Source organism: Anabrus simplex, chromosome 2 (genome assembly GCF_040414725.1).
Source record: "Anabrus simplex isolate iqAnaSimp1 chromosome 2, ASM4041472v1, whole genome shotgun sequence".
In the NCBI taxonomy this organism is placed as follows: domain Eukaryota; kingdom Metazoa; phylum Arthropoda; class Insecta; order Orthoptera; family Tettigoniidae; genus Anabrus; species Anabrus simplex.
In genome coordinates, this window is record NC_090266.1 from 834,430,717 (window position 1) to 834,456,683 (window position 25,967).

The 25,967-nt window shown below is 39.2% G+C and overlaps 1 protein-coding gene across 2 annotated transcripts; it reads right to left on the reverse strand.

Annotated features, from left to right (window-relative positions):
* Positions 1–1,763: 1,763 nt before the first annotated feature.
* hry (bHLH transcriptional repressor hairy) lies at positions 1,764–25,967 on the reverse strand. Of its 2 annotated transcripts, XM_067141548.2 has the most exons (3): positions 25,632–25,967; positions 12,281–12,376; positions 1,764–7,383 (listed from the first exon to the last, which is right to left on the reverse strand). In XM_067141548.2, exons 1-3 carry the CDS (start codon positions 25,779–25,781, stop codon positions 6,427–6,429), a joined length of 1,203 nt encoding a protein of 400 aa, XP_066997649.2. In that variant the 5' UTR covers positions 25,782–25,967; the 3' UTR covers positions 1,764–6,426. The 2 variants fall into 2 exon arrangements, with proteins under 2 accessions (XP_066997649.2, XP_066997650.2); XM_067141549.2 differs by lacking the exon at positions 12,281–12,376.

The window sequence follows — 25,967 nt, forward strand, 5'->3', positions numbered from 1 at the left end:
TCAGGACGAGACAGCGCCACTCCGCCCAGTTCCAGCTCCGGACAATACAACAGAGATAGCAGCAGCTCCGCCCCAGCATCGCAGTCGCCGCCAGCGCCGCCGCCGTTTCACGCCGTACCGGCGTATTTAGGAGGGGAGGGTGTTGTATGTCCGGCGCTCCCTTCTCGCTCCGTCAGCCAGCTGCACGCGCGCCTGTGTATCATTCTGCTAGCTTCGACGCGCAGCCCTCAGTGCGCGTGCCTGACCATCGAGTGTACTATAAATAGGAGCTCCCTGCCTGCTCACTTGCCCACTTGCCCCGGTGTCCAGCTCCAGAATACACCCTACGTCGAGCACGGAGGCTACTCCTCTTGAAAATGTGCTTCGACCAGGTGGACTGAATTTCTGGCAGTACGAGGTTTCACCTCTGGTCACCGCTCCCTTACCTGTTTCCGCTGCCTATGTTCCGTAATTCTTTTACAAGCCATTTTCATTCCTTAAGTTATGCAAGCTCCCTTAGTTTCGCTAGGTGGAATTTCTTCAATCAATTGAACTTGCTTTTAGGAATTCAGGCACTTCAACCAACAAGGACTCTCAAAGACATTTATGTTAGTGTGCCAGATAGTTTTCGACTATCAACGTGTCAATTCACAAAGACTATCTTTTCAAGATAGAAGTGTATATAAAGACTGCAAACCTGTACATATTGTATAAAGACAGACTTTTCTCAAGATTCAATATTCCTTTTTGCTTCAAAATAAATTTCAGTTATTTGTGTAAATATCATAAAGTGAAGCAATAAAAGTTGTGTTTGTAAATTTCAACCTTGGTTACAACACTAGGGGCGAGGATAAGAATTGTGTCGGCTGTCGAAGCCTGTCGCACTCTTCTGGGGCAATGATTAATGACTGAGAGATGAAACGAAATAATATTAGTGTGTGTTGTTGAAATGAAAGATGACAGGGAAATCCGGAGTACCAGGAGAAAAACCTGTCCCGTCCCCCCCCCCCCCTTGTGCTTTGTCCGGCACAAATCACATGGAATGACCGGAATTTGAACCATGGGACCTATGAGAGGTCGGCGCGCTGCCGCCTGAGCTACGGAGACTTAATTTTAGTAATATCCCTGTACCATTACCAACGAGTTTCGGTGAATGCTCTGCTGTGTCTAAACTCTTAAACTATTTTGAAGTACTAAGAGCGCAATATCTTTCAAAGAAACTTTTTCTTTCTCACACTACTGCTCTAAGTACTTTAATTTCTTCCTAACTTCAGTAAACATCAACCAGCTGTCAAGAACTCATGTGCCAGTTTTTTCTTTTTTTCCCCAGTATTTTAACGTCGTATGAACTCCGATAGGTATTCAGAGAGAAATGCGTAAGAAAAGTCTAGGACTGGGAAAAATTCTACCATGACCTTCAGTAAGGTACCGGTACAGCCGCAGAATATTCTGGTATGAAAATGGGAAACTGTGGAAAATTATCTTCAGGGCGGGTGACGGTGGGGGGGGGGGGTTCAACTCACCATTTCCCGAATGCAAGCTAACAGCTACGCGTCCTGTACCATGCAACCAGCTTGCCAGGTTATTTCAATACTATTGCACAGAAAAGTAATATTTCCAACCCACTTCACACTTGTGGATGTATTTTCCTAGAATATTAGAGAGAGTTGAAGATAACTTTAATAGCCTTGATGAGAAACTCTGCCAGAGGAGAAAGAAAGAAAGAAAGAAAGGAAACAATGAAGGAATGATTAGGGGGGAACCATTAACAAAATAAAGAACTGTTAAATTTCAAGAACACAAACTTTAATTTTCATGTATTTTTTAAACAACTTTTATAAATAACAAAGATAACAGTTTCTCTTGCAATCTCACTATAAACAAGTGTTGTTATGTACAAAATATTTGGAAGACACTTGTGATTTCGTCGTTTAAGGCACTTGCTCTCATATTTATATTCCCAAATATTAATCTTATATTTACATTCACTTCACAAAATAATCAGTATTTACATAATCTGATGAAATTTCATGTTACAATGTGGAGGTCAGTCAAATTTCTCCTGACAATGAATATATTCACAATATAAAATATTTTATTAAAGAGCTCTAAATACCCTAGCAGAAAATTCAGAAACAAAAATATTTGGATAGAAAAACTACATAAACTATTTATTTAAGAAGCCACACACTAATGAAACATTCTAACCTTAACAATCACACATTAGAGTCTATAACTGGAATGTAATTTACAAATAAGCTTGGAGTAAGTACTAAGGCCATCAAGTGTCATTCCCAGTCATCTTTTCCACACTAAATACTGTACTTACATTTTTTTAAAATTACAAAACACTGATGAATTCTAAATTTACTCTTCTATTGAATGTTCAGTTTCATTGCTATAATCTTAACTCAGTCAAAGAGATCTGCTATGATATCATTGAAATTACTTCTCAAATTCAAAGTTTAATTTTCTTTAGAACAAGAATATATCAAATGCAAGTACATAAAGTGATACCACTCAAGTACTTCAACAAGTACAAAAACAGACTTACAATAAAATTCAGGCACTATAATTAGACAGGAAGACGATTCATAACATCATCAGTTAACTTTGGTTTTAAGGTTTGTCAGGGTAGAACTAGATTTGTCTTCTCTCTGAACAACTACATGTTTCTCCAATTATAATGAGAAAACAGTTTATTCTTGTCTCTATCAAGTCACAGGTTTCCAGTAAACTGCCAGTTCTTACTCACTTTACTTTTTAAATTCTTGGCCTTTTGTGCATCAACATTATACAAATAAACTGTTCTAATCACTGTTTCAATACCTGGACAGTAAAAATTAGTTCTTTGTTCAATGCTGTTACAATAAATAAAAAATGCCTATAATTTTTTCCTTAATGTACTCATTTTGTATATGGATCATTAACTGAAGTCATCAATAAGCAAGTGATCAGTTGAGAAATCATTCAAGCATGTTTGTTAACTCAAGCAAATTGATCCCATTAAGAAACTTCCTTGAGGAAAAAGAATGACAATGGAAAGGCAATCTCTACTGGTGACAGATGAAACATGTGAAGTACTTTGCACATAGAAAGAATGTCCACATTTAATAAACTCAGTCCTCTTCAGGTTAATCCACAAGCTGCATTACTCAGTATTAAATTCTACTCTTACTTTCTGAGAGCAAGAAGTAGGAAAATGCAAACATTTTATTCATAAAATTTGAGTAAAATGAGAGAAATAGAAGAGGACAAAGGAATGAAAAACAAATTAAAAGTAAATAAAGTGTCAGACTGCATACTGAGTCAGCTCAGAATCTGAGGCCCATGAAATGCAAACAGAGCTGAAGGGAGACCAAGAATACTGAATAAATTTAAAGGCATAGCAGTCAATGAGTAATTCATGGAATTAAATCCAATTTTCACTACCTCTTCAACAGTAAGTGAATTGCATCACTGGAACATTTTTAAAAATTGTTTCATTATATTGTAAACAGTCAACTGTTGCTTAAAATAGCCAATGAATAGAAAAATAAGGTATGTTATCTATATACTTTCAAAATGTTATTGTATACTCAAGGTCCTCAAAAGGAGAAAACAAGTTTGGTTTCGAAGAAATCAAAACTAAATTCTTCTAATACAATAGCTTCTTGTTATGTAATTAATTGCCAACCTTCCCTCTTTAAAGGATGACTGAAGTAAAATTCACTCAGATTTAAGACGTTTTGTCTCCTATTCATTGATAAATAAAGCAAAGTGATTAAATGCCATGACTGGGCACATTACATCCTGTCTCTTTCGTCCTTGGATAGAGAATTCCTTCTTATCAAATTTTTGTTATTTTGGAATCCATTCTGTAACATTCCTTTGCCAAAACTGAGAAAAAATCCAATAAAACTAACTGATCATTACTGAGTAAATGTACCTGACCATATACTACAGCTTATTTCATTTAACATATTCAGATGGGGTACTACCTTTCATCCAATGGACTTTACACTTCACACAGGAGAAAAGTACTGTATTATGAAAAATATTTTTGTGTTGTTTTCCCTTCCCCACTGTTCCAAGAATTAACAGAACTGGGAAATAGCATCTTTGCTCTCTTACCACTCAAAAGAAAACTTCACTTGCCTGTTTATTTTGTGTAGTCACAAGGACTACATATGTACTTGAAGAAATTGGTTAATGTTAGTAAATATGAGATAATTCCTTTGATTCCTTTATATAAATAATATTTACAATTCTATCCTGTTGCTCTCAAGGCATCATAACAAGGATGATAAAACATTTAATGTGTTTTCATAGTTGGCGAAATATTCAAATAGACACAAAGGAACCAGTGCATTAAAATGGCTGAATTTGCAATGTTGACAGATGTAACAGTAGCTCAGCTAAATATGGTCAAAAGTTTTTGAGATTCAGAATTAAAATCTCAAAATATAACAGCAGCAGTAGTGAAAATAACACTAGAATATTTTGATTAGTTCAAAAATATCAGATGAAATTCCAACACTTCTTTGTAATTTATGTATACTATCTCATTGGCATCGTAACTATCATTTTGAAATTTTCCACAGATATAAATTAGAAAACGACAAATAATTTCAATCAAGATTGTTTTCTTGAATGCAAAATTGTGTTATTAGGTACACATATTTAAAGAAAAATTATAAATATAATCTTATATTAAAAAAAAGGAAAATACAGATCTTTTTCCTTCTAAACGTTCATACTTCATGAAAGTGTTACTTAATGCATTAATGTGTATATACAAGAGTTTGGAGCCCATTGAAGAAATACTGCAAGACAAATGTGTGCCTACGGTATCAAATATGCATAACTGACTGTAAACGTTCTGCCGAGGTCTGTAGCATATCTATGAAACAATTAAAGGAATCTGGATCCCTTTGAACCATATTGCTCTGTACAAGAATACAAGTCAACGATCATTTATGATGTTGAAGGAGGAATACTTAGCCCCAGAAATGAATCTCATTTGCTAGAAAAGTGTCTGAACCACAATTTTCCCTATCGTCCTGTACAGCACATTAATCTGAATGTTATGGACAGTTGTAGTTAAAATTTGAGTAGAACTGGCAACTTAGCTGGAGGAAAAGAGTACACCATTATTTTTATATGACTAAAAAATTAAAATAAAACTTAAATTGATCAATATTGCATAAATGTGTCTGATCATAGAGTACAGCTTATTCCATTAAACACATTCATACATGCCACCTTCCATCCAATGGATTTCACTCTTCATTTACAAATCTTCAGTTTATTGCTGAATTCTCAATGACCAGTAGGCCTACAACTTATTAAACTGTAAAAATTCATATCAGTTGTAGCCTACTCCTGAAATTTTATTCAGGCCACATTATACATGTGGAACACACTCTCAAAATCATTTGTTTTATTTTGAAAAATGTTTACTGTTTTCAAATATTTTAATGGATTAATCACATATGGTAGAACTAAATGGAGTTCTAGTTTGGAAACTTGATTAAAATCCATTGCTATCTGTGTTGTAAGAGGTGTTGGAGATTGTCATATATAATACCACGACAAAATTTAAAATGAAAGGCAAATGAAGGAAGATTCTAGTTTGATTAAGAGATCAAGGAATTTGTTCTGAAAAATTAAGAATATCCCACTGTAAGTATAAAAGTTGGCACATTTGAATATATCTGATTAGAAAAAAAAAACACCAATCTTTTATCAGTCTAAACTCATTAATATTTTTCAGATTTCAGCTTTTAAGAAATACAGTGAAGACTAAATTAGAGGAAGTTGGATATAGTTCACAAATTTTTTTCCACTTTCAAAATACGATGAATGAACTAGCCGTATATATTTTTAAAATTGTTTTGTTAACAGTTATCCAGGAGTATCGTCTTTTGGTGACTGCTTAGTTTACTGGAGTGAGTAAGGAAGCAATTTTGTTTATCAAGTTGACACTCAGTATTTCATGGAAGCCAATTACAAGATAATATCATTCTAGAGATTAATGCAGAGTACGTTTTCTCAACACTTGGGACATTTGATATAGAAATATGATAAAAACAATCTCATTTCACAGCACAGAGTATCATGACAGAACATGAACTTTATAAACCAAACAGTATTATTTCATTATTTTAGTTAGATTCTCCTCTTGACAAAAAATTAAATAGAAATTTACAAAATCAAATTTTTTCTACAGATCATATTCCAGGACAAGAATGGCATGAATATCTTTCCAGCCTCTTCAGGATATTAAGCAGTCTATTGGAAATCAAAGGTCAATATACAGTATTTAGAAATTAAAAACATGAACCTTATCTTACAGAAAGACTGCTTTCAATTTTAATCAAAATAAAAGATAATTCTCTGGAATCTGTCGTTATTTCATGCTATCAAGACACTCTTTATCCTTTCTACAATGTACAGCACTGTTCATCACCATGGCCTCCATGGTTTCTCCTCTACACTGGCCACCTCAGGACAAGCTGTCTTCCTCATTACCAACGATAGAGGCTTCTGAAGGGGAGGGCTGTATGGCCTGGACACCTCGTAACCTGAAGAATGGAGTATTGGGCTAGGGGGAGATGGTTGATGATGGTGATAGGATGCTGGAGAAGTAGCAACATCCCTCAAAATCGGTTGTGGAGGAGGTGGAGCCACGGTGGTAGAAGGTGGACTGCTCACAGCTAGCCTGTCGAAGGCTACCGGAGATGTTGAAGTACCACAAGAAGAACCTGTGGATGAAGCAGAAGCTGTGGATGCAGTCCGGGTTGGAATGGGGATTAACATTGGCAGAGGTGAGGATGACGCAGAGGACGATGATGGAGCAGGAGAAGAAGATGGTGAAGAAGATGAAGTTGCAGAAACTGTCTGGCGAAAAACATGGGTGTTTGGGCCAGAGGAGGGTAGTACAAGGGCAATATCTCCATTAGGTAGTCTGGTTGGTACTAGTTGAAGACCAGGTCCCGTTCCTCCAGTTGTGAAGAAAATGCCATTCGGTGAAGCAGTAAGTGCATTAGGGACTGAATGTCCATCAGGGGTTGATGGCAGAATATGAACTTGCACTGCAGTGGTGGTTGTTGTGGTAGTTGTGGCAGTTGGAACTGTTGTTGGTGGAGGAGGCTCTGGAGGAGGAGCAGCAGAATTGTTACCTCCTGCCGTACCATTGAGGCAGTTCGCCAAGTGTTGGAGTAACCTTCGACGAACAGGAGATTCCAATCCTGGAAAACGACCCACTTCACCAGCACACTCGCTGAAACCTGCACGGAATTTATTTAGGACATTTGGATCTGTAGCTGCAGTCATAGCTACCTGCTGGCGTTGAAGAGTTTCGAGATGTTTCACCGTCATCTCAAGTATATCTGCTTTCTCAAGTTTAGAATGTCGAGCAGGCTGTAACAGAAAAAAAATCATTCTGTTAGATCACCAGAAGTATGTACAGTACATGCATCAGAAAAGATGTATGGTAATTACATCATTAATTAATCAAAGCACCTGATATATATATATCCTCAAAAATGTTACACTTATGTTGTGCTAGCTATATTTAATTAATTAAAATTAGGTTATATGTGCTATTTAGAGAATCATATTGATCCACTGTATGCCATTTGACAGATGACAACCACAGAGTTTAATATCTGCATACTTTGGACAACTGCAGCTCAGGAAGCCCTATCATTAACATGAAAAAATTGCCATTGCAAAACATGCAGAAATTGTTTGAAATTGCAATGAAAATACTATTTAGGACACAGTCAATATTCAGTCCCGACCAATTTAAGTCGGTAATATTTATGAACATGTTCCTGCTGATTGCTGATTCTAAACTGGCAAGGGGGGTTGGATTTTTTAAGGGCAGAAAAAAGGCCATTCGACACTGTACTATGTGAGCTTGCAAATGATCTCAAGTAGCACTTTTGAGGTTTACATTATAAAATTAATTAAATCTCAGCCACAGATATCCAACAAAATTCCGGTTTACTCTGTTGTCTGACAGAGTACAATGGAACGTCAAAACTCACTTTCAGGCCGCCTAATTGGCGTCAAACAAAATTTCCTGCACACGGCAGCCGACGCCATACGATTATTATTATTATTATTATTATTATTATTATTATGATTGGTTTTATGTCCCTCTACTACATAATGTTATTAGTCTATTATTACACTCATTAGATACCAGAGTTACCATAGGCCCCAAAAAATCGGGATTATTCCGAATTGGTGTACCGAGATGTGCCCCGACAGAAATCTATAACAATTTAAAACTCTGATTTTAAGGTTTTCTGTGATTTGTTAAGACATTAAGACAGACACAAATCCTATTTTTGCTCATTCCCAAATGAGTGTTTTTCAATCATTTATATAAAAACGCAGAAAAAGAAAATATGCCTCTAATTACAATATATCTTAACCAATCTTAGAGAAAGATGTGCAACTAATTTTTAAGCAATAAAGTTAAATGTGTTTTAAATATTGAACAGCACTCCAGAAAAGTAGTCTCAGTCATTATATGACAACCCTAATAAAGACCGATCATTATGTTCACCAATTAGATATTTTAAAAATATAGACCTATAGGCCTCAAACTTTTTGATTGAGGGCTGCAGGTGATTAATTATTATGGATGAGGTGCATAAGCAATTCTGTAGGCTTATATTCCGCACTACAAGATTAAATCCTATTTGTGATATGCTAGCAAGCATTCCTGCTTGTTGCCATTTCTCGGTAGATGCAGTACGTTTGCATCCATCTCTTGGCACACACTAAAACAAAAAATGTAACTTCCACCGAAGTCCCAGTCTCATCCATGGCTGTGACAATATGGAAGCTAAAAATGACTTTCACGGCCGCAGATCTTACGATTACAGGAATAGAACCAGCTTTTGGGTGGTTAGGCCGTGTGCGTTTGCAGAGTTTCGCCCAGACGTGCCATTCGGGCTCATCAGTTGCTGCTGGGATATGGCTAGTGCTGAGTAATGACAATTCGGATCACGACTAGTGCGTCTGAGTGTTATGAAAGGAGTTGTTCATAGGATCAGTCGTACTGCAATAGCACATCCTGTCCCAATGAGGAAAGCAACGGTAAACTGCCTAACTCCTCATCTTGCCTGGTACGCCTCATTTTGGTACTACCATTGGTTTTTGCGGTTTCTCTATAACTGCATAGCCTTTAGTGGTGTTATCTGAGGATCCAACCAGCCTCTGGGCTGATGACTTTACAGACAGACACAGCATGCGTTCACTCTACACTATTCACCAGATCAACGACCTCAGAGCTGGGCAAGTTCAACATGACAACAGCTGAAATTTAGTTCCAAAATGCATGACAAAAATGTGATGTAGCAACTTAAGCACAACTTATAGTACTTAAAGCACACATAATGCTACAGAAGTTTCCACTTATCGAAGAACTGCCATATGAAATGATTTCAATAATATTCTCAACTTTTCTTCAGCTTATCCCAGTCAGTTTTGGAATCGCTGGAGCCACCTGGCTCATTTTGGGTTTTCGTTGGGGTTAAGGCCTGATGCCCCTCCTGGTACCACGTGGCTTTTCAGAATCAGTTAAAAATTCCATCCCTGGACCGATCGGGAATCGAACGTCGGCCATCCAGTTGGAAAGCCAGCAGCAAAGCTACAATTGCTCATCACACCCCCAAATTATTTTAAAAATAACTCTAGGCAAGTATATCTCGTACACGTTCATGAAAGTATGTCCTCTAACTTGTACAGTGTTATATTCTTGAATATCCACTCCACATTTCTCAATATGTAGGTCATTTAGAGGAGAATGGGTAATGAATTTAACCAACACTATGGTAGGACTGATATTCTATGCATGCATTAGGCAAAAAGTGCCGTTAGAATATCGTAAGTTGACCAAAGTTTTGATGACCTAAACTGATACCGATTTTAATTATGCAACGCTATCTTTATATTTTAATTAAAATATATAGTCCCACTTCTGTAACATGTCAAGTTTTTGACATATACTGTAGATATACTGGTATTCATTTTTAAAATTCACCGCCTTTTCAATTCTTTTCACCCCCTTAAGTGGATTCTCAACGGCCATGAGGATTAGGCGTGCTGACCACATGACACCTCGTCATCTGCAGGTCTTCGGGCTGAGCAGCGGTCGCTTGGTAGGCCTAGGCCTTTCGGAGCTGTTGCGCCATGGGTGGGGGAGTGGATTCTCCGAAAACAAAAAAATGCATGTTCCTTTATTTTTAAAGGAGATCCAAATACCAGTTTTCATGTCTGTAACATCTTCAGTTTTGAGTTATAAGTATCCTCATAAAAAGTCCGGCCTCGCGGCGCAGGGGGCAACGCGTCCGCCTGTAACCTGGCGGCCCCGGGTTCGATTCCCGGCCGGGTCAGGGGTTTTTAATTGTAATGATTAATATCCCTGGCTTGGGGACTGGGTATCTGTGACGTCCTTAACTTCCTTTCCTCACACACAATATTCCACACTACCGCCATTCCAATTACACGCAGGTTCATAAAATATGGGGCAAAAGATCCAGAATTGTCTACGCCCCGAACAAATAGCTTTTTTAAAAATTTAAAAATCCTCATAAAAAGAATTCAACTTCTTCACTTCATACCACCCGTCTCTCCCCTTTAAGTGGCCTTTCCGAAAACAATAAATACATGTTTCATTAGTTTCTTAGATGTAAGTATCCTTACACAAATAATTCAACTAATTTTTCAATTGTTTCAACGCCCTTAAGTGGCTTTAGCGAAAAAAAAAAAAAAAAAAAAAAAAAAAAAAAAAAAAAAAAAATTATTTTTAAAAGAGATTTAAAATGCCAATTTTCACGTCTGTAACACTTAAAGTTTAATATATGTTCTGTAGACATTCTCTTTTTAAAAATTCACCCACTTTTTCAGTTGCCCGTTAGTGTATTTTCCGAAAATAAATTATCTATTTTTATTTACTTTTACCGGAGATTACAAATACCAATGTTCACTCTGTAACAATTTACGTTTCTGAGATATACTTTAGATAAGAATGCACCCCCTTTGCCACTCCTATTCACCGCCCCCCCCCCCACCCATTGATAGGATTTTCCAAAAAACAAAAAAGACACGTTTCTTTATTTTCGAAGAAGTTCCTAAATACCAATTTTACGTTTGTAAACTTTTAAATTTCTGAGATATAGATTTGCTCATTTAACGATTAACCCCCCTTTCCACCCCTTTAGCGATGGAATATCCAAACAATCTCTCTTAGTGAGCACGTACACTCTTAATATAAATGTGTCCCCAAAATTTTAATTTCTTTATGTCCAGTAATTTTGGCTCGGCGATGATGAGTCAGTCAGTCAGTGAGGACATGTTATTTTTATACATATATACTAAAACTTAGGAGGAGGAAAGTATTGAGGATAAATTAAGGACGAAATGTACACACTTAAGAATTAACAGTTAGCCTATAGGCTACCTACTTCATGTTGCCACTCCAAGAGAACCATCACACCCGATGTTAACTTTATAAAAACTAAAGACGCAGTGAAAACCGGAAACAATGACAGATATATAATGGCAATGTCATTGTTGTTAAGATGTCAGATTTAGTCCGCAAAGACTGCAGCTTCCCGATTCCGATACTGGAGCTACATTTCTCCATAGACTTCCTGAAGGATGGCCATGAAGGTTTTGGCGCTTGCCGCTAGAGGTCAGGTGTCCTCAGCACATACTTTGCGGGGAAGATCATTTTGGCTACCCACAAAAAAAAAAAAAAAAAGTGGGAGCATAGGTTTGATCGATTAATACCATACAGTTTTTCTGGAGCAGCACCCTTCCGCTATGTATTAACGAATATACGGCGGTATTCAACCGAGGATCCCAACTCCTCTTCGCCAATGAGCAGGACAATGAGTTTTAGAGAATCTAAACACATCATTACTGCGCAAAGCATCAATTACATCCGTAGACTAGGGAAATAAGAGGAAAAGGTTTACTTTATGTTCATTAGTGTATTCCCAGTAACCCATCTAGGCCTACATTACACTCCCTAACCACAAATTACATATTCGAAGTACCTTATTATGCTCACCAATATAAACTTAATCTTGAATTCAAACCGATAACATTAAAAACGAGTTTCATGAGCACACCTATGACAATTCTTTTAATGAGCGATCAAATCACGTCACATTATAGCATCTTTAAAGTGTGAGTCAAAACGAAAACAGGAACCATAATATGACGTAATTTTTACTTTTATTTTAAATGTCAGCGATTATATGACCATAAGATAAAAAGAAACACCACTTACATCTTTTTTCATGGCATCCAAAATTAGAGTCTTTAGTTCGTTGAGGCAATTGTTAATCCTCGCACGTCTTCTTTTCTCCATTATAGGCTTATTGCTCTGGAAATAAACGGAAAGGTGGACAATTATAATCACGGGACGAGAAGAACAACTGTAAGAAAATATGTATTATGAGCTAGAGGATTACCAAATCACAACAACAGTAAGACTGGAGATCTAAATGTTTTTAACATTATTACACAGTGCTATTTTTTTAATATTCTGGTACGGAATTAGACGTCAAATCAAATACTGTATGTACAGTATTTTGTCAACCTAAAACCACCGCAGCTTCCACTTCTGATGCTACGCTAATTTTTGTTATGTCTGTTTTATGATAGCACCAAAAATATTACACCACAGACTAGACAAGAAATAAACGTCAATGAGATTTTATGAACACATCAAGATATTTGAAATAAACACCACACAACAGTGTGTACAAGTGTCAACATATAAACTGTAAATATTTCACGCTTGTAATATTATTTACAATGCGTTCCTCTATTGTCCCAAGTAGTTAATTAATCAGAAACCGAGCAAGTTAGCCGTGCGGTTAGGGACGCACAGTTGTGAGCTTGCATTCGGGAGATAGTTGGTTCGAACCCCACTGCCAGCAGTCCTGAGAATGGTTTGCCGTGGTTTTGCAATTTTCACACTAGGCAAATGCTGGGGCTGTACTTTAAGGTCACGGCCGCCTCATTTCCACTCCTATCCCATCGTCGCCGAAAGACCTATCTGTGTCGGTACGTCGTAAATCAAATAGTTTAAAAAAATCAAAAATTAAGTCCCCCACAGAAAACCGTAATTAAATTTCATCGACTGCGAATGTTAAAGTATTCAGGCTCTTTAGGCTTTTCTGTTTCGTAAAATTACCAGTGTTTCAGCCCAGTTTGGCAGCGGGCTCGTAATTTGGATTGCCATAACTTTCCAAGACGCTGGCGGCTAGTGCGCCATTGAGACACCACTGCAACCCTCTTTTGTAGGACAACATAGTGAGGGAGCGCTAGGGAAGATAATTACTTGTATACATGCCTGCCTTAACTCCGATAGACAAAACGCGGACCGTAGAGCTAAGTACCAGTGTAAAACAGGTTGTAGCCTATTTCCTCTAGTCTATATGCCACGCAAAATGTATGAAACACGTGGCTGAAGAGGAAGTCAGTTATCCTTTCCGAAAAAAGCGAAGAAAGGAGATGAATAGTTTAAAGCTAAGTCACTTATGTTTTCACTTCCGTCACCTTGGCAGCATATAATAACCCGTTTCTCCACCGTAATGCAGTGCACCAGCAGGTCAAGAGCTAGCAAGACGAAGATTGATCACAGTGTTATGAGCACGAGTGAATATGTGTGGTACTTAAGCTCATCTATCATGGAAGAAAAACACATTATACTATGTGAAAATTATTTCCTCTACATAGAAAAACCTACATCTGAACAATACAAATTGAATCGGCTATAAACACATTGTCTTCTTTCTTGAGCATGCAGTTCATTTCAAGTTTTTTTGTGCTTTTGGTTTTTAACGAAGCAGATGTTAGTAATAGAAAGGAACCTGACAATCATCCAGGGGTCAACATTCTTTGAAGAAGCACGCGTCTTAAAAGCGTGAGGTCTTCTGCATGTGTAGATAATTACCTGAAGTCTTGAAGAAGAAAACTGTAAATGCATACCGCGTGAATAGTAGCAACAGTTGTGTAATGTCCCTTTAACTATTTATTAAGGGGCAAAAGATCCACATGGGTCGACGCCCCGAACAAATAGCATTATTTAAAAAAAAAAAAAAACATTATATCTTAAAAGACGTCGAAGCCCAGCAATTGTTTATTTCCAGAGCTATCCCTATATTGAAAAATGTATTTACATTTGGGCATCGGGTATTACAAATACTCCTGTAATAAATGCTATAAAGGAAATTTATCGTATTAAGGTAGCCTATAGCTTATTTTTCTGAAAACTGCTGTTATATAATCAATAATTACCTCTTTATAGTTCACGGATCGAATTATTCACGAAAAACTAAACCTAACTCATAAAACACAGGAATTCAATAATAATGTTTAAAATATAAATATTGTATTACTGAAAACATTAAAATAGTGAAAAGAGTATATTTTTAGAAAATAAAACGGGAACTATGCATGTGAATATAAAAATAAATTGATAAATGAAAATCCACAACCTGTTTCCAGCCATTTGATCAGATCAGGAATGGAATGAATGAAGCCCCCATCTAACAGCAAGGATAGGAATTGTGCCGGCTGCCGAAGCCTGTCGCACTTCTCTAGGGCAATGATTAATGACTGACAGATGAAATGAAATGATATTGGAAAGTGTTACTGGAATGAAAGATGACAGGGAAAACCGGAGTACCAGGAGAAAACCCTGTCCTGTCTCTGCTTTGTCCAACAAAAATCTCACATGAAGTGACCGGGATTTGAACCACGGAACTCAGGTGTGAGAGGCCGGCGCGTTGCCGCCTGAGCCACGGAGGATCTATAAAAATAAGTTAATACTCCTAAATTGTGTTAAGCGCTCAAAGACAATGGCCTACGACTGTCTTGACTGTCACCCTTTGAAGAAAATGTTGAAAGAACTTCTAGGCTATTGATCCATAGCAGATATACTGTCTCTTATCCCATGATATACTGAGCGAGTCATCAACATAGTATGACCGGGCAAGTGCTGGGGCTGTACCTTAATTAAGGCCACGGCCGCTTCCTTCACATTCTTAGGCCTTTCCTGCCCCATCGTCGCCATAAGACCTATCTATGTCGGTACGACGTAAAGCAAATGGCGGAAAAAATACCATAGTATGCGTCGTATAGCTGTGATCTTGCATTCAAGAGACAGTGGGTTCGAACCCCACGTCGGCAGCCCCGAAGACAGTTTTTCGTCATTTCCCATTTTCGCACCAGGCAAAGCCGTAGCTGCTTCTTTTCCACTTGTTATTCCAGTGTCGCCGAAAACCCGTATGTTAGTGCAGCGTTAAAAACCAAACCCCATCGGGCAACAGTCGCGAAGCGCCATGCCCAACAAAGCGACCGCTGCTCAGCCGAAGGCCTACAGATTATGGGGTGTTATGTGGTCAGCACGACGAATCCTCTCGGCCGTTATTCTCGGCTTTCTAGACCTGGGCCGCCATCTCACCGTCAGATAGCTCCTCAATTGTAATAACGTAAGCACAGTGGATCTCGAACCTGCCCTCAGGTCCACGTAAAAATCCATGACCTGACCGGGAATCGAACCCGGGGCCTTCGGATAAGAGAGTCACGCTACCCCTACACCGCGGGGCCGGTATAGTGCAAAATTAAAAACCATTAGCAAATATATATCCCATGTAAGAAAAAGGGGTATACACGGGACTTACGACTGCCCCTAAAGCAAGTAGGAGTTCACTTGCCATATGCAGTCTATTCCAATCTCGTACAGTATGTTAGAAAACTAACAATGCGTGAATATATTAATACTCAGTAGTAGGCCTATATATCTCGTCGTCGTCAATAGTGGTGTCGATACTAATGTATCACGGTCCTAAGAAAGAAAAAAGAAACAGCCAGTAGCAAACAATGCTATCCACACACTCGTTCTGATATACGAATGTAATAATATAAGACAAAAGGGTAGAAAAATGTTATCGCCCTCTTTGCCAACCTTAATGACTCGGTCGATTAGTCGTTCTTCCCAAAACAGAAGGTTCGATATCGGCTCAAGTAAGTGGCATTTAAGGGTACAACCACACTGCACGAAACAAACAGCCTGAAAACAGCTTCAAGCAAAATGTTTCCGGCTGTTTCAAGCAACTCTGCGAGCACACTACAGCAAACCCGGGCAGTCGTAAAGACGTCGCCTGGAGAAGAGATTGTAGATGATTGAAAGGCCTATGTTACTCAAGCCAGGCAGCTATGCAGGTTGTTCATGGTATAACGTTCATATGTACAGTCATTCAAAGCAGGAATAAGCGCATGGTGTTATGCAAGTTCCTCGCAGGTACACTTTTCTCAGAAACAGTTGAACCTATAGACATAATGTTCGTTGTGGGTATCCACAGGGTTTGTGCCTATGTGGAAGGTGAATTGTAATTGAATAACAATTAAAATTAAGTCTGATATAAGATTATATGCGAGGAAAACACAATATCATGCGCTCACTCTTTTTTCTGAGCGACTACACACTCATAGGCTACCGGTATATTTTGTTTTGTTATTTTGCTTTACGTCGCACCGACACAGATAGTTCTTATGGCGACGATGGGACACGAAAGGCCTAGGAATGGGAAAGAAGCAGCTGTGGCCTTAACGTACAGCCCCAGCATTTGCCTGGTGTGAAAATGGGAAACCACGAAAAACCATCTTCAGGGCTGCCGACAGTGGGATTCGAACCCACTATCTCCCGGATGCGAGCTCACAGCTGCGCGCTCCTGACCGCACGGCCAACTCGCCCGGTCAACACACATATTTTTGCTAGTGGTTTAACTTCACTCTAACTTAAGTATATGGCGACTATGAGATAGGACAGGGATATGACTTAGAATGAAGCTGTTGTAGGCTTAATTTGCTGCGAGTGAAAATGGGAAACAAAAGCAAAACCATCGTCAGGACACCCGATAGTGGGGTTCGAATCCACCATCTCCCGAATGCAAGGTTACAGCTTTGCAGCTCGTACTGCATAGCCAACTCATTCGGTACAACGTTCGAACTGCACTGTTTAAAATTGTCAATTTATTTCACTTAATAGACGTCCTTAGTCTCCTGTATTATTTACTTTGTTCCTCAATGACAAGTACTGTAAGTTATACAGGTCTACAAAATAATGGGTATCAGAGATTATGCTACGCTCTTCAGTTAAATACTGATTACATCTTGCTTAAGTCTGACATTAAATATTGCCTAAGGCAAGAATAAGTCAGATGTGGTTAGGCTCGAGCTTTGTCGAATATTTTTCCAATAGTTAATGCCTTCTATGATGCACTTTATAGGACAATGAAGTTCTTGTGAAGAGTGTGTTATGAATATAAACGGCAGTTTGTCCTAAGACGACACCTGGACTCGAAAAAATAAAGTTAATAATTGCCGGCCATACTCTACAGAACAGACAGAATAATATTATAGTTGAACATGATGCCATTAAACACTAATAATTATACATTTATTCAACCATGAGTTATATCTCTTTGTGTCAGATTTCTTGGCTGAATGGTCAGCGTACTGGTCTCAGGTTCTGAGGGCCCCGGGTTAGATTCCCGGCAGGGCCGGGGATTGTAACTGTGTATGGTTAATTCCTCTGGCTCAGGGACTACTAGGTCTATGCGTTCATCTCAGTACACATCTCTTCATCTGCAAGCAATATAGCAGACTATCAACCATCAAAGAAACACGCAATACTGATTACATCACTTCACATAGGGTAGGCGTCAGGAAAGGCGTCCGGCTGTAAAATGATGATGATACTTGTTTAAAGGGGCCTAACATCTAGGTCATCGGCCCCGCGCGTAAAACTGGGCCAAATACACACAAAGGTGCCGACGCCAAGAAAATCGGGAGAAAGGTCAGGAAAAAATATGAAAGTTATTTTATTGGTGTTCGTGATTTTATCTTTGTCATCGTAGCTTCCGTTATTTCCGAAGAAAATGTTCAATGTAGACAATCGGCACTATGTACTTATTGAATATACATCTTTTTTTTTGTATAGAAGTGTATGTTACAGTGGAACTCTTAAGGTATTTTTGCAAGGCTAAGAAAATATATCACGGAGCTTGAAAGGAAAGGAGTTGCCATCCGAATATTTTCCAGGTACGAATTTAGGTAAGTTAACCCAGAGGAAACCCACACGTTTAATGCATTTCTTATTGTATCATCAATACCTCTGTATGTGAAATCATGTGCCCTTGTTTATATTTACTTCAGTCGCTCTGTGTTTTATAAATTGGTGCATTTAACTTCACGTCATCAAAGGGTTGTTTACACATGCTATTCTCTTAACAGTGTCAAGTTCTATGACCTCTCGCTGATTACGCCGTGAAATAATAAAACCAAGGCAACGGATTCTACGCAATGGTCTTCCTTATTTGCTATGTGCTATTCTGTCTGTTGTTTTAACTTATAAAGGAACTGTTTGTGTTGGACGAAACCAATTACAACGAAACTTTGTAGGATGATCAATTAAGACTTCATAAACACAATGGTAACAGTCATCCTATATCAAAGGCGTCGACTGCAATGAAATTTGTTGCGATGATCAATTAAGACTGAACAACGCTGCACGCCTGCCGTTCTAACATAGGCTATCCACAGCTTGAAAACACAAGCGATTCTGAACAGGAATCCGGCAGCTTCCTCGTTCGTGCTAATACAATATTATAGTGATGGCATGCACGTTTATATTGTATAGATGACCAAGATTTCATTGTATGTTCATACTGTCAGCAATTAATTATAACACTACCCTTTGTTTGACGACAACATTATGAACTAACAAAAAAAACCGTTAAGGTCTTCGTCACCCACTCAAACAAGTCATTCTGCATATCCCTATGACCAAAATAACTCATATTTAATCCAACAGCTGGCATTTCAGCAGTGTTACAATAAGATTGTCGACTGTTTGCTCTCCCCCAAAACTTCGGCAAGAACTCATCCCATCTATAACGGTCTCTCTGATAAATGTAACAGCGATCAGTATTTCTCACCTGGCTGTTGAATACTCAATCTCAATATTGTTCAAAATTGAAGAGAAACGAAAGGAGCATTTAAATGGTGGAATTTTGGGGGAAAGGTACGCACGGAAACCAATTAAGGAAAAGCTTCCACGAGGAAAGAGTCGAATTTAGGGGCAAAATCGAAGATAAAATTTCTGGGTCGTGGTCAACAATTGTTGCGCTCGTGTGTACACAGTCTGGAATTTGGTACTAATATTAATTTGATCGTCCCAACGAGCGGAGAGGCTGGCGCGATTTAACGTGATACGGCTATGGAACCAAACCCTGCATTAGCGAGATGAGCAGGTTCGAACCCCACCGTTGGCTGTCCTGAGAATGTCTGTGTAGTTTTCAATTTTCACTTCCAGGCAAATGGCGGGACAGTTCCCATTCATAGGCCATAGCCGATTCCTTCCATCGCCTTACCCAATTTCCAATTTCATTCACCATCATTCATTTCATCTTCACTAGCTCCTCAACTGAGGATGGCGTTGTGAAGGGCATCCGGCCGTAAAACATGTCAATTTCATCTCACCTCATCGCCGACCCTGTATCAGAAACGGGACTAAGGTTGGACATACATATATACACTAATCTGAGAAGCTCACGAACGCCGGTTGCCGCGGTACAGCACGGTGTTGAATCCACGACTACAGTAAGATGAATAACTAAAAGTCATAACGATATTCGAGCATTTATATTATTATCAACAGATTTTTTACGACTTTATTATTAATGTAAGGAATGTAACAACTGCTCTGACTCCGAGAAATCTAACGCAAAGAACTGTTTACGTTACGAGGTAGAGTTCGGCTCCTTGGCAGAATGGCCTGCGTCGTGGCCTTCGATTCAGGAGATCCTGGGTTCGATTTGCGGCCGCGTCGGCCGCGCCTGGAGAGACGAGGTGTTCGTGTTTGTCCTAGCACACTCCTCTTCACACACACACACACACACACACACACACACACACACACACACACACACTACTAACAACCAAACCAAACCTTATAGCACTACACCCCTTGAAAGGCCTTGGCCTACCAAGCGACCGCTGCTCAGCCCGAAGGCCTGCAGATTACGAGGTATCGTGTGGCCAGCACGACGAATCCTCTCGGCCGTTATTCTTGGCTCTCCAGACCTGGGCCGCTATCTCACCGTCATACAGCTCCTCAATTCTAATCACGTAGGCTGAGTGGACCTCGACCAGCCCTCAGGTCCAGGTAAAAATCCCTGACCTTGCCGGGAATCGAACCCGGAACCTCCGGGTAAGAGGCATGCACGCTACGCCTACACCAACACATACTGTAAATACGCGAAAGGGAATACATCCCTCCACTCAGAGCTGACGTCAGGAAGAGAGGTGTAAAACATGTGCGACAAGTTCGTACTCGCGAAACCCAACAGGGTATTAAAAGCGGAAGGAGATGAAGAAGAAGCGGCAATTTATTTCTGTTTGAAGAGGCCAAGGAATGTAACAACTGCTCTGACCCCGAAAAATCTCAAGCGAACAATATTACACACGGTATTCACATCAGGAACATGAATGAAGAACGAAAACGGATGTGCACTGTACGTGAATACACATTGCAAAGTTCATGGGTATCTTTTCTTTTATAGATGGTGTTTTCTTTTTTTATATAGACCCTATAATTGGCTTTACTTCGCACCAACACAGACACGTTTTATGGCAACGGTGGGATAGGAAAGGGCTAGGAGTGGGAAGGAAGCAGCCGTGGCCTTAAGGTACGGCATTTGTCTGCTGCGAAACTGAGAAACCACGGAAAACCATCTTCAAGGCTACCGACAGTGGAGGTGGTGTTATTCACCAAGATGAGAACTGTATAAGCAAGCGAGAAATAAGGCGTGTTTTACGAAGTGTGGTGAAATACAACTTTCAGTGTCGTCAAGTATTTCTGCTAGCACATCGTGAAATGATAGTCTGTGTTCGTACGACGATGGATAACTAGACATATTTATCGATTTCTGCGGAAAGAGGTGTTCTAATCAAGTTGTCAGTGTAATAATAATTATTATAATTTCGTGTGGCTATTTCTAGCAGCTCTTGTAGGGCTGACCCTCCGATGGCATCTGCCATGTGTAGGTAACGGGGTGTTATTGTGGAGGAGGATAGTACTGTGTGTGGTGCGTGAGTAGTTGTCAGTCACAAGAGTGTTATTCTAGAGCTAATTTGTATACATAATTCTTCATGAAGAGAGCTTCCCGTCGGACACGGACAGTCCAATTGCCTCAAACGGCACATAATTCGTTTGATCAAATAGGCTACATCAAGGTATTACAGGCACTAGTAGGATATATATGAACAAACTGGTGTGTAGACCTACCTGTGCGCAAGGAAATTTGGAACACTCGAAAATATGAATTTAATACAGATAAAAGATACGCAAACTTTCTTCATTAACCAAAGATGCTATGTTTGTGAATCCTGAAGTCAGTTTAGTAATGGCTGTAACATAGGTCAAGTTCGGGAGCGAATAACTAAGGAACTGAAAAGAAACACTAGGCTATACAAGATATTCAAGAAAATGAACTCTCTCCCTCCGTAAGCATCCATTCAGAATAAAATTGTTGTGGAGAGAGATTTTATAGCTAATTCTACGTACAGTAAGATGAAAAACTAAAAGTCACAACGATATTCGAGCATTAATATAATTATCAACAGACTTTTAGGAAAATTATCTCTCAAGTTCAGCAACGCAAATGGAAATAAAAATATCCGAGCATGAAGCACACACAATGTCGTTTCATATCATTTATTTCCTCTAGAAATATTCCTATTCGAATATACTGTACTTTTGTGCTAATCAGCAAGCCTGCCAGGCTATAATAACATTAGTGCTCATTTATGTGCGTGGAAACTACTGAGTTAAATGGTATTAGACTAATTTAAGGCTATCGGTTGTACGTCGCACCTACACACACAGGTCTTATAATGACGGTGGGTTATGACAGGACTAAGACTGGGAAGGAAGCATCCATGACCTTTATTGAAGTATAGCCTAAGCGTCCGCCTTTTTAAAATGAGAGACCACGGAAAAGTACCTTCACGGCTGCAGAACGGCATAGCCAACTCGCTAGACTTTTTTTTTTTTGCTTTACGTCGCACCGACACAGATAGGTCTTATGGCGACGATGGGATAGGAAAGGTCTAGGAATTGGAAGGAAGCGGCCGTGGCCATAATTAAGGTACAGCCTCGGCATTTGCCTGGTGTGAAAATGGGAAACCACGGAAAACCATCTTCAGGGCTGCCGACAGTGGGGCTCGAACCCACTATCTCCCGATTACTGGATACTGGCCGCACTTAAGCGACTGCAGCTATCGAGCTCGGTAAGACTTAAAATACTTTCAACTATTTCGACTGAGCAATGGCTAACGCATAGATGGAAAGCCAAATCATAAAATAAGGCTCACACGAAAACAAATCTGAACTGTTTAATTAACGACAAGGAACGTTTTCACAGTGACAGGAATCTATTTCAGTTAGGGCCCAAGAAGAAAAACTGTGGCAGTTAGAAACCAATTTTTCATTTTCCCAAGAACACTATACTGCCTTCGATGCCACTGGCCCTATTTTATGACAGACTACCATGTTAGCAGTACGCTAAGCTAACCTGCACACCATTCCACAAGTTTGAAACTAAGTTATTCCATTGCAATCCATTCAGCAGTTGTTCCGTCAAAATCAATTACTGTAACATAAGCAGCCCTCAAAAATTGCACTCTCCCACTCGCCAGTGGAGGGTGGCTTTTATCGAAAAAAGACATAATCGCCAATAAATTCGTAAGTTGAGCAGAGGCTTTCTAAATGGCACGTAGTTGGAAGAAAATGGACCACCCTTAGAAGACTCTGAACCTGATGTAGCAATAGGCAAATGGTATTTCGTGTCAAGACTGCGCCATGTACGGTAAGTGGCCACAAGACCAAATGCACTAAATCCAGCCAGGGAAAGAGCGAGGGTTAAGCCTGCGAAGTATTTCTTTCTAAATTTCTTTATTAGCATTATTTAATCTACAAGTTCTTAACAGAACTAAAAGAATGTAATGTTAGCAAAATTAGCGCAACAAACCATGGAGTAATAAAATACATTTTGACTTACTGTATGCTGAGAGTTAAACCAAGTATTTTTCGACTCTCCCCCTGCTGGCGTGAGCTAATACCAACAATTTTCGAGGCCCGACATAAGCGCTGTTAATTTAAAACTTTCCAACACAAAGTCCTGCTTAAAGGCCGATGTACAGTATACCGACATTAGCGAAGTCAAATTCTTTTGATAGCTGGCCTTCCGAGCCACACAGTTACTAACGGGTCATTCTTATCTCAAGCTTATTATACTATAGTAACTATACATTCAAATGTAGGCCTACTTATTACAGTGGATTTGCTTCGTTTAGTTCAATATGAAAAGAACCGGAGATTGATACGAATGTTTAATTTCAGACGACACTAACTCTGAAGCCAGCAGTCGGGCTCGAATCAGCAGCTAAGTCAAGGTTCAGATGTACACTTCTCAATACAAACTGGACGGACACTTGTACAGAAAAATCAGCGTCAAACTTCATAAATCTCTTTCCGTGCTACGAAACTTTGTAATACATCAGTCAAATAACTTACGTAGTTCTATTATGTTGGAAAAGCGACAAGCAAGGTTTAGTACAATATGTAATGAATATTATAATTTAAACTCGTTTTAACAGCATAGAGTAGCATAATGTAGATAAACCTCCGTGTGGAAACTCGATGGTAATGTGTTTCTTCCTTTCGCTCATACTCGTACTCGGGGTGTTATTTTCAGTCGATCACTTCTTTCACCAAGAAATTAACAGTCTCTCACGTTGGACTCGCAGTTTGAACGCGAAATATTTATCGTCATTTGTCGTAAAAGTATTTTAACTCTCATAGGCTGGTCTCTTGCACTTACAGAAAAAAATATCAAGCACTGAAGTCCAGCAGTAAACAGCTTCCTAAATCGCTGCAATGATTTTGACGTCTGCATAATTCGAAACATAACTGAAAATAATTTGTCACTTCTGAAAACGCTTTAATGACAAAGGCGATTTTCGGTTTTTATTAAACTAAAGCAATCGAATAATACCCAGTAAAATTATGTATTAACACTCTTAATATTCTACCGCGATCAATGCAAATTGAGAACTCGTACCCTCCCGTCATACAGGCAATATTTGTCTTTTCATCGATGGCGATCAGCCCTGATCGAAGGCAAATAGATAGTCCTCGGATGTCATTTATCACAGTACTGCTTACAATTTCTTGACACCATCCTAGGATCTTATTGACCTATTAACGTGTACGAAAATTCGTTCAGAGAAACAAAACTACTAGCAGCACCAAGATCGCAACAACTCAGTTTTAAAAAATGAGAAACTGCGGAACAATGTGGTACGCGTTTCAGACAATTTTTCATTCGTGATGCCTTTATATGTAATTTGTTAAACACTGACAGCTATGACATTTCTGAACGAAATAAGTATAAACCGCGGCAGTAAATGGTTTAATGTAATTAAGATTCTTTTAAAAATAAATACAGTATTGAAAAATGAACTTTACGTGCTAACTACAGGCACTAAACTCGCTATACGCCCAAGGCGCTCATAGCATTTGGACCATACGGGATATACCGGGCTGGTGCACTAAAAACTAGTGGAGCATGGGAGGCGTGTAAACCACGGGAAGAGCATTGAGCGAGACCGCGTGACTGCAGGCCAAGCCCGGCTGACAACGTGCCAACAGGTGCCCTATCACTACAGCTGCACTAGTTAACGATATCGCTATGAAACGTCACAACTGACAAGAATGCCGCGCACCGTTGGAAACTACGGATATGCCTCCACAAAACAATGCATTCCTAATACATGTACTGAATTTGTTTCGGGGAATATCACTGTAAGTCACAGGAGTACAGTAACACAATATCATAATGGACTCCAATTCAAATATTTTGTCATTCAAATAAAGAGTTTTAATTATTTTTTCAGAAAGGACCCCAGATGTTTCAACTTCTCTTTACTTTAAATTATTGCTAAGTTTTCCTACAGTATTATCTATAAAGTAATTAAATAGAACCGACGTATTCGAAGTCCAAACTGAATTTTAGTCATTATTATGGGAGCAAAAATTCAGGGTAAGTAAAGGAGTTCTATCTAACAGTCTTCTCCGTATACGCGTCACTAGCTTCAAAACTGAGTTTAGGGCCTTGTTGACCAATATAACTTGTCACACAGACCTAAAAGCAGAGAAAATGATCCAAACAGTCTACAAACTTACTAAAGAATAATTTCAACGCAGCTGACAGGTTTAATTTAACATAACATTGACAAATGATAACTACTGTTTATCGAGCTGCCTCAGGTTAGGATAAAACAACTTTCAGTCACTGTCCATTATTCTATATTCAGTGTCTGGTTGTAGAAAGTGTCCTGAAGCTATACGCACTATCCGTCATCTCTGCTGAGTGCCGGCGCTCATTACTATTCCATCGGCATCGTCAGCTTGCAATAGATAGAGAATTGCATATTTTTATGAAGTGCACTATATGAATTAGAAGTCTGAAAATGTAACTTTTTCACGTTCCAAGACTTACCCGTCGATTTTCGCTGGCTCTCCTCTGGGGCACGGTGACATCCGATGGTACGGTGGTTACACAGCCTGCAGGGGCACCAGGTGCCATGGCAGCAGGTCCCGTCGTGGCTCCCGATGCTGTAGGACTCACACTTGCACCTCCTGTCACCATCACAACGATTTCACTTCACTTTTAAAAAAAGAACCAACACCACCCTTGTCCAAGAGTCCAATGATTTGCTTTTGAAAGATTCACTTGTTCTAGTAACTACTGTTATACAGTACGCTGGAAGTAGTCGACCAGCAGATCTAGTAGCCTTCACGGCTCACGCACCCACACTTCTCAGCACGTCCGGCC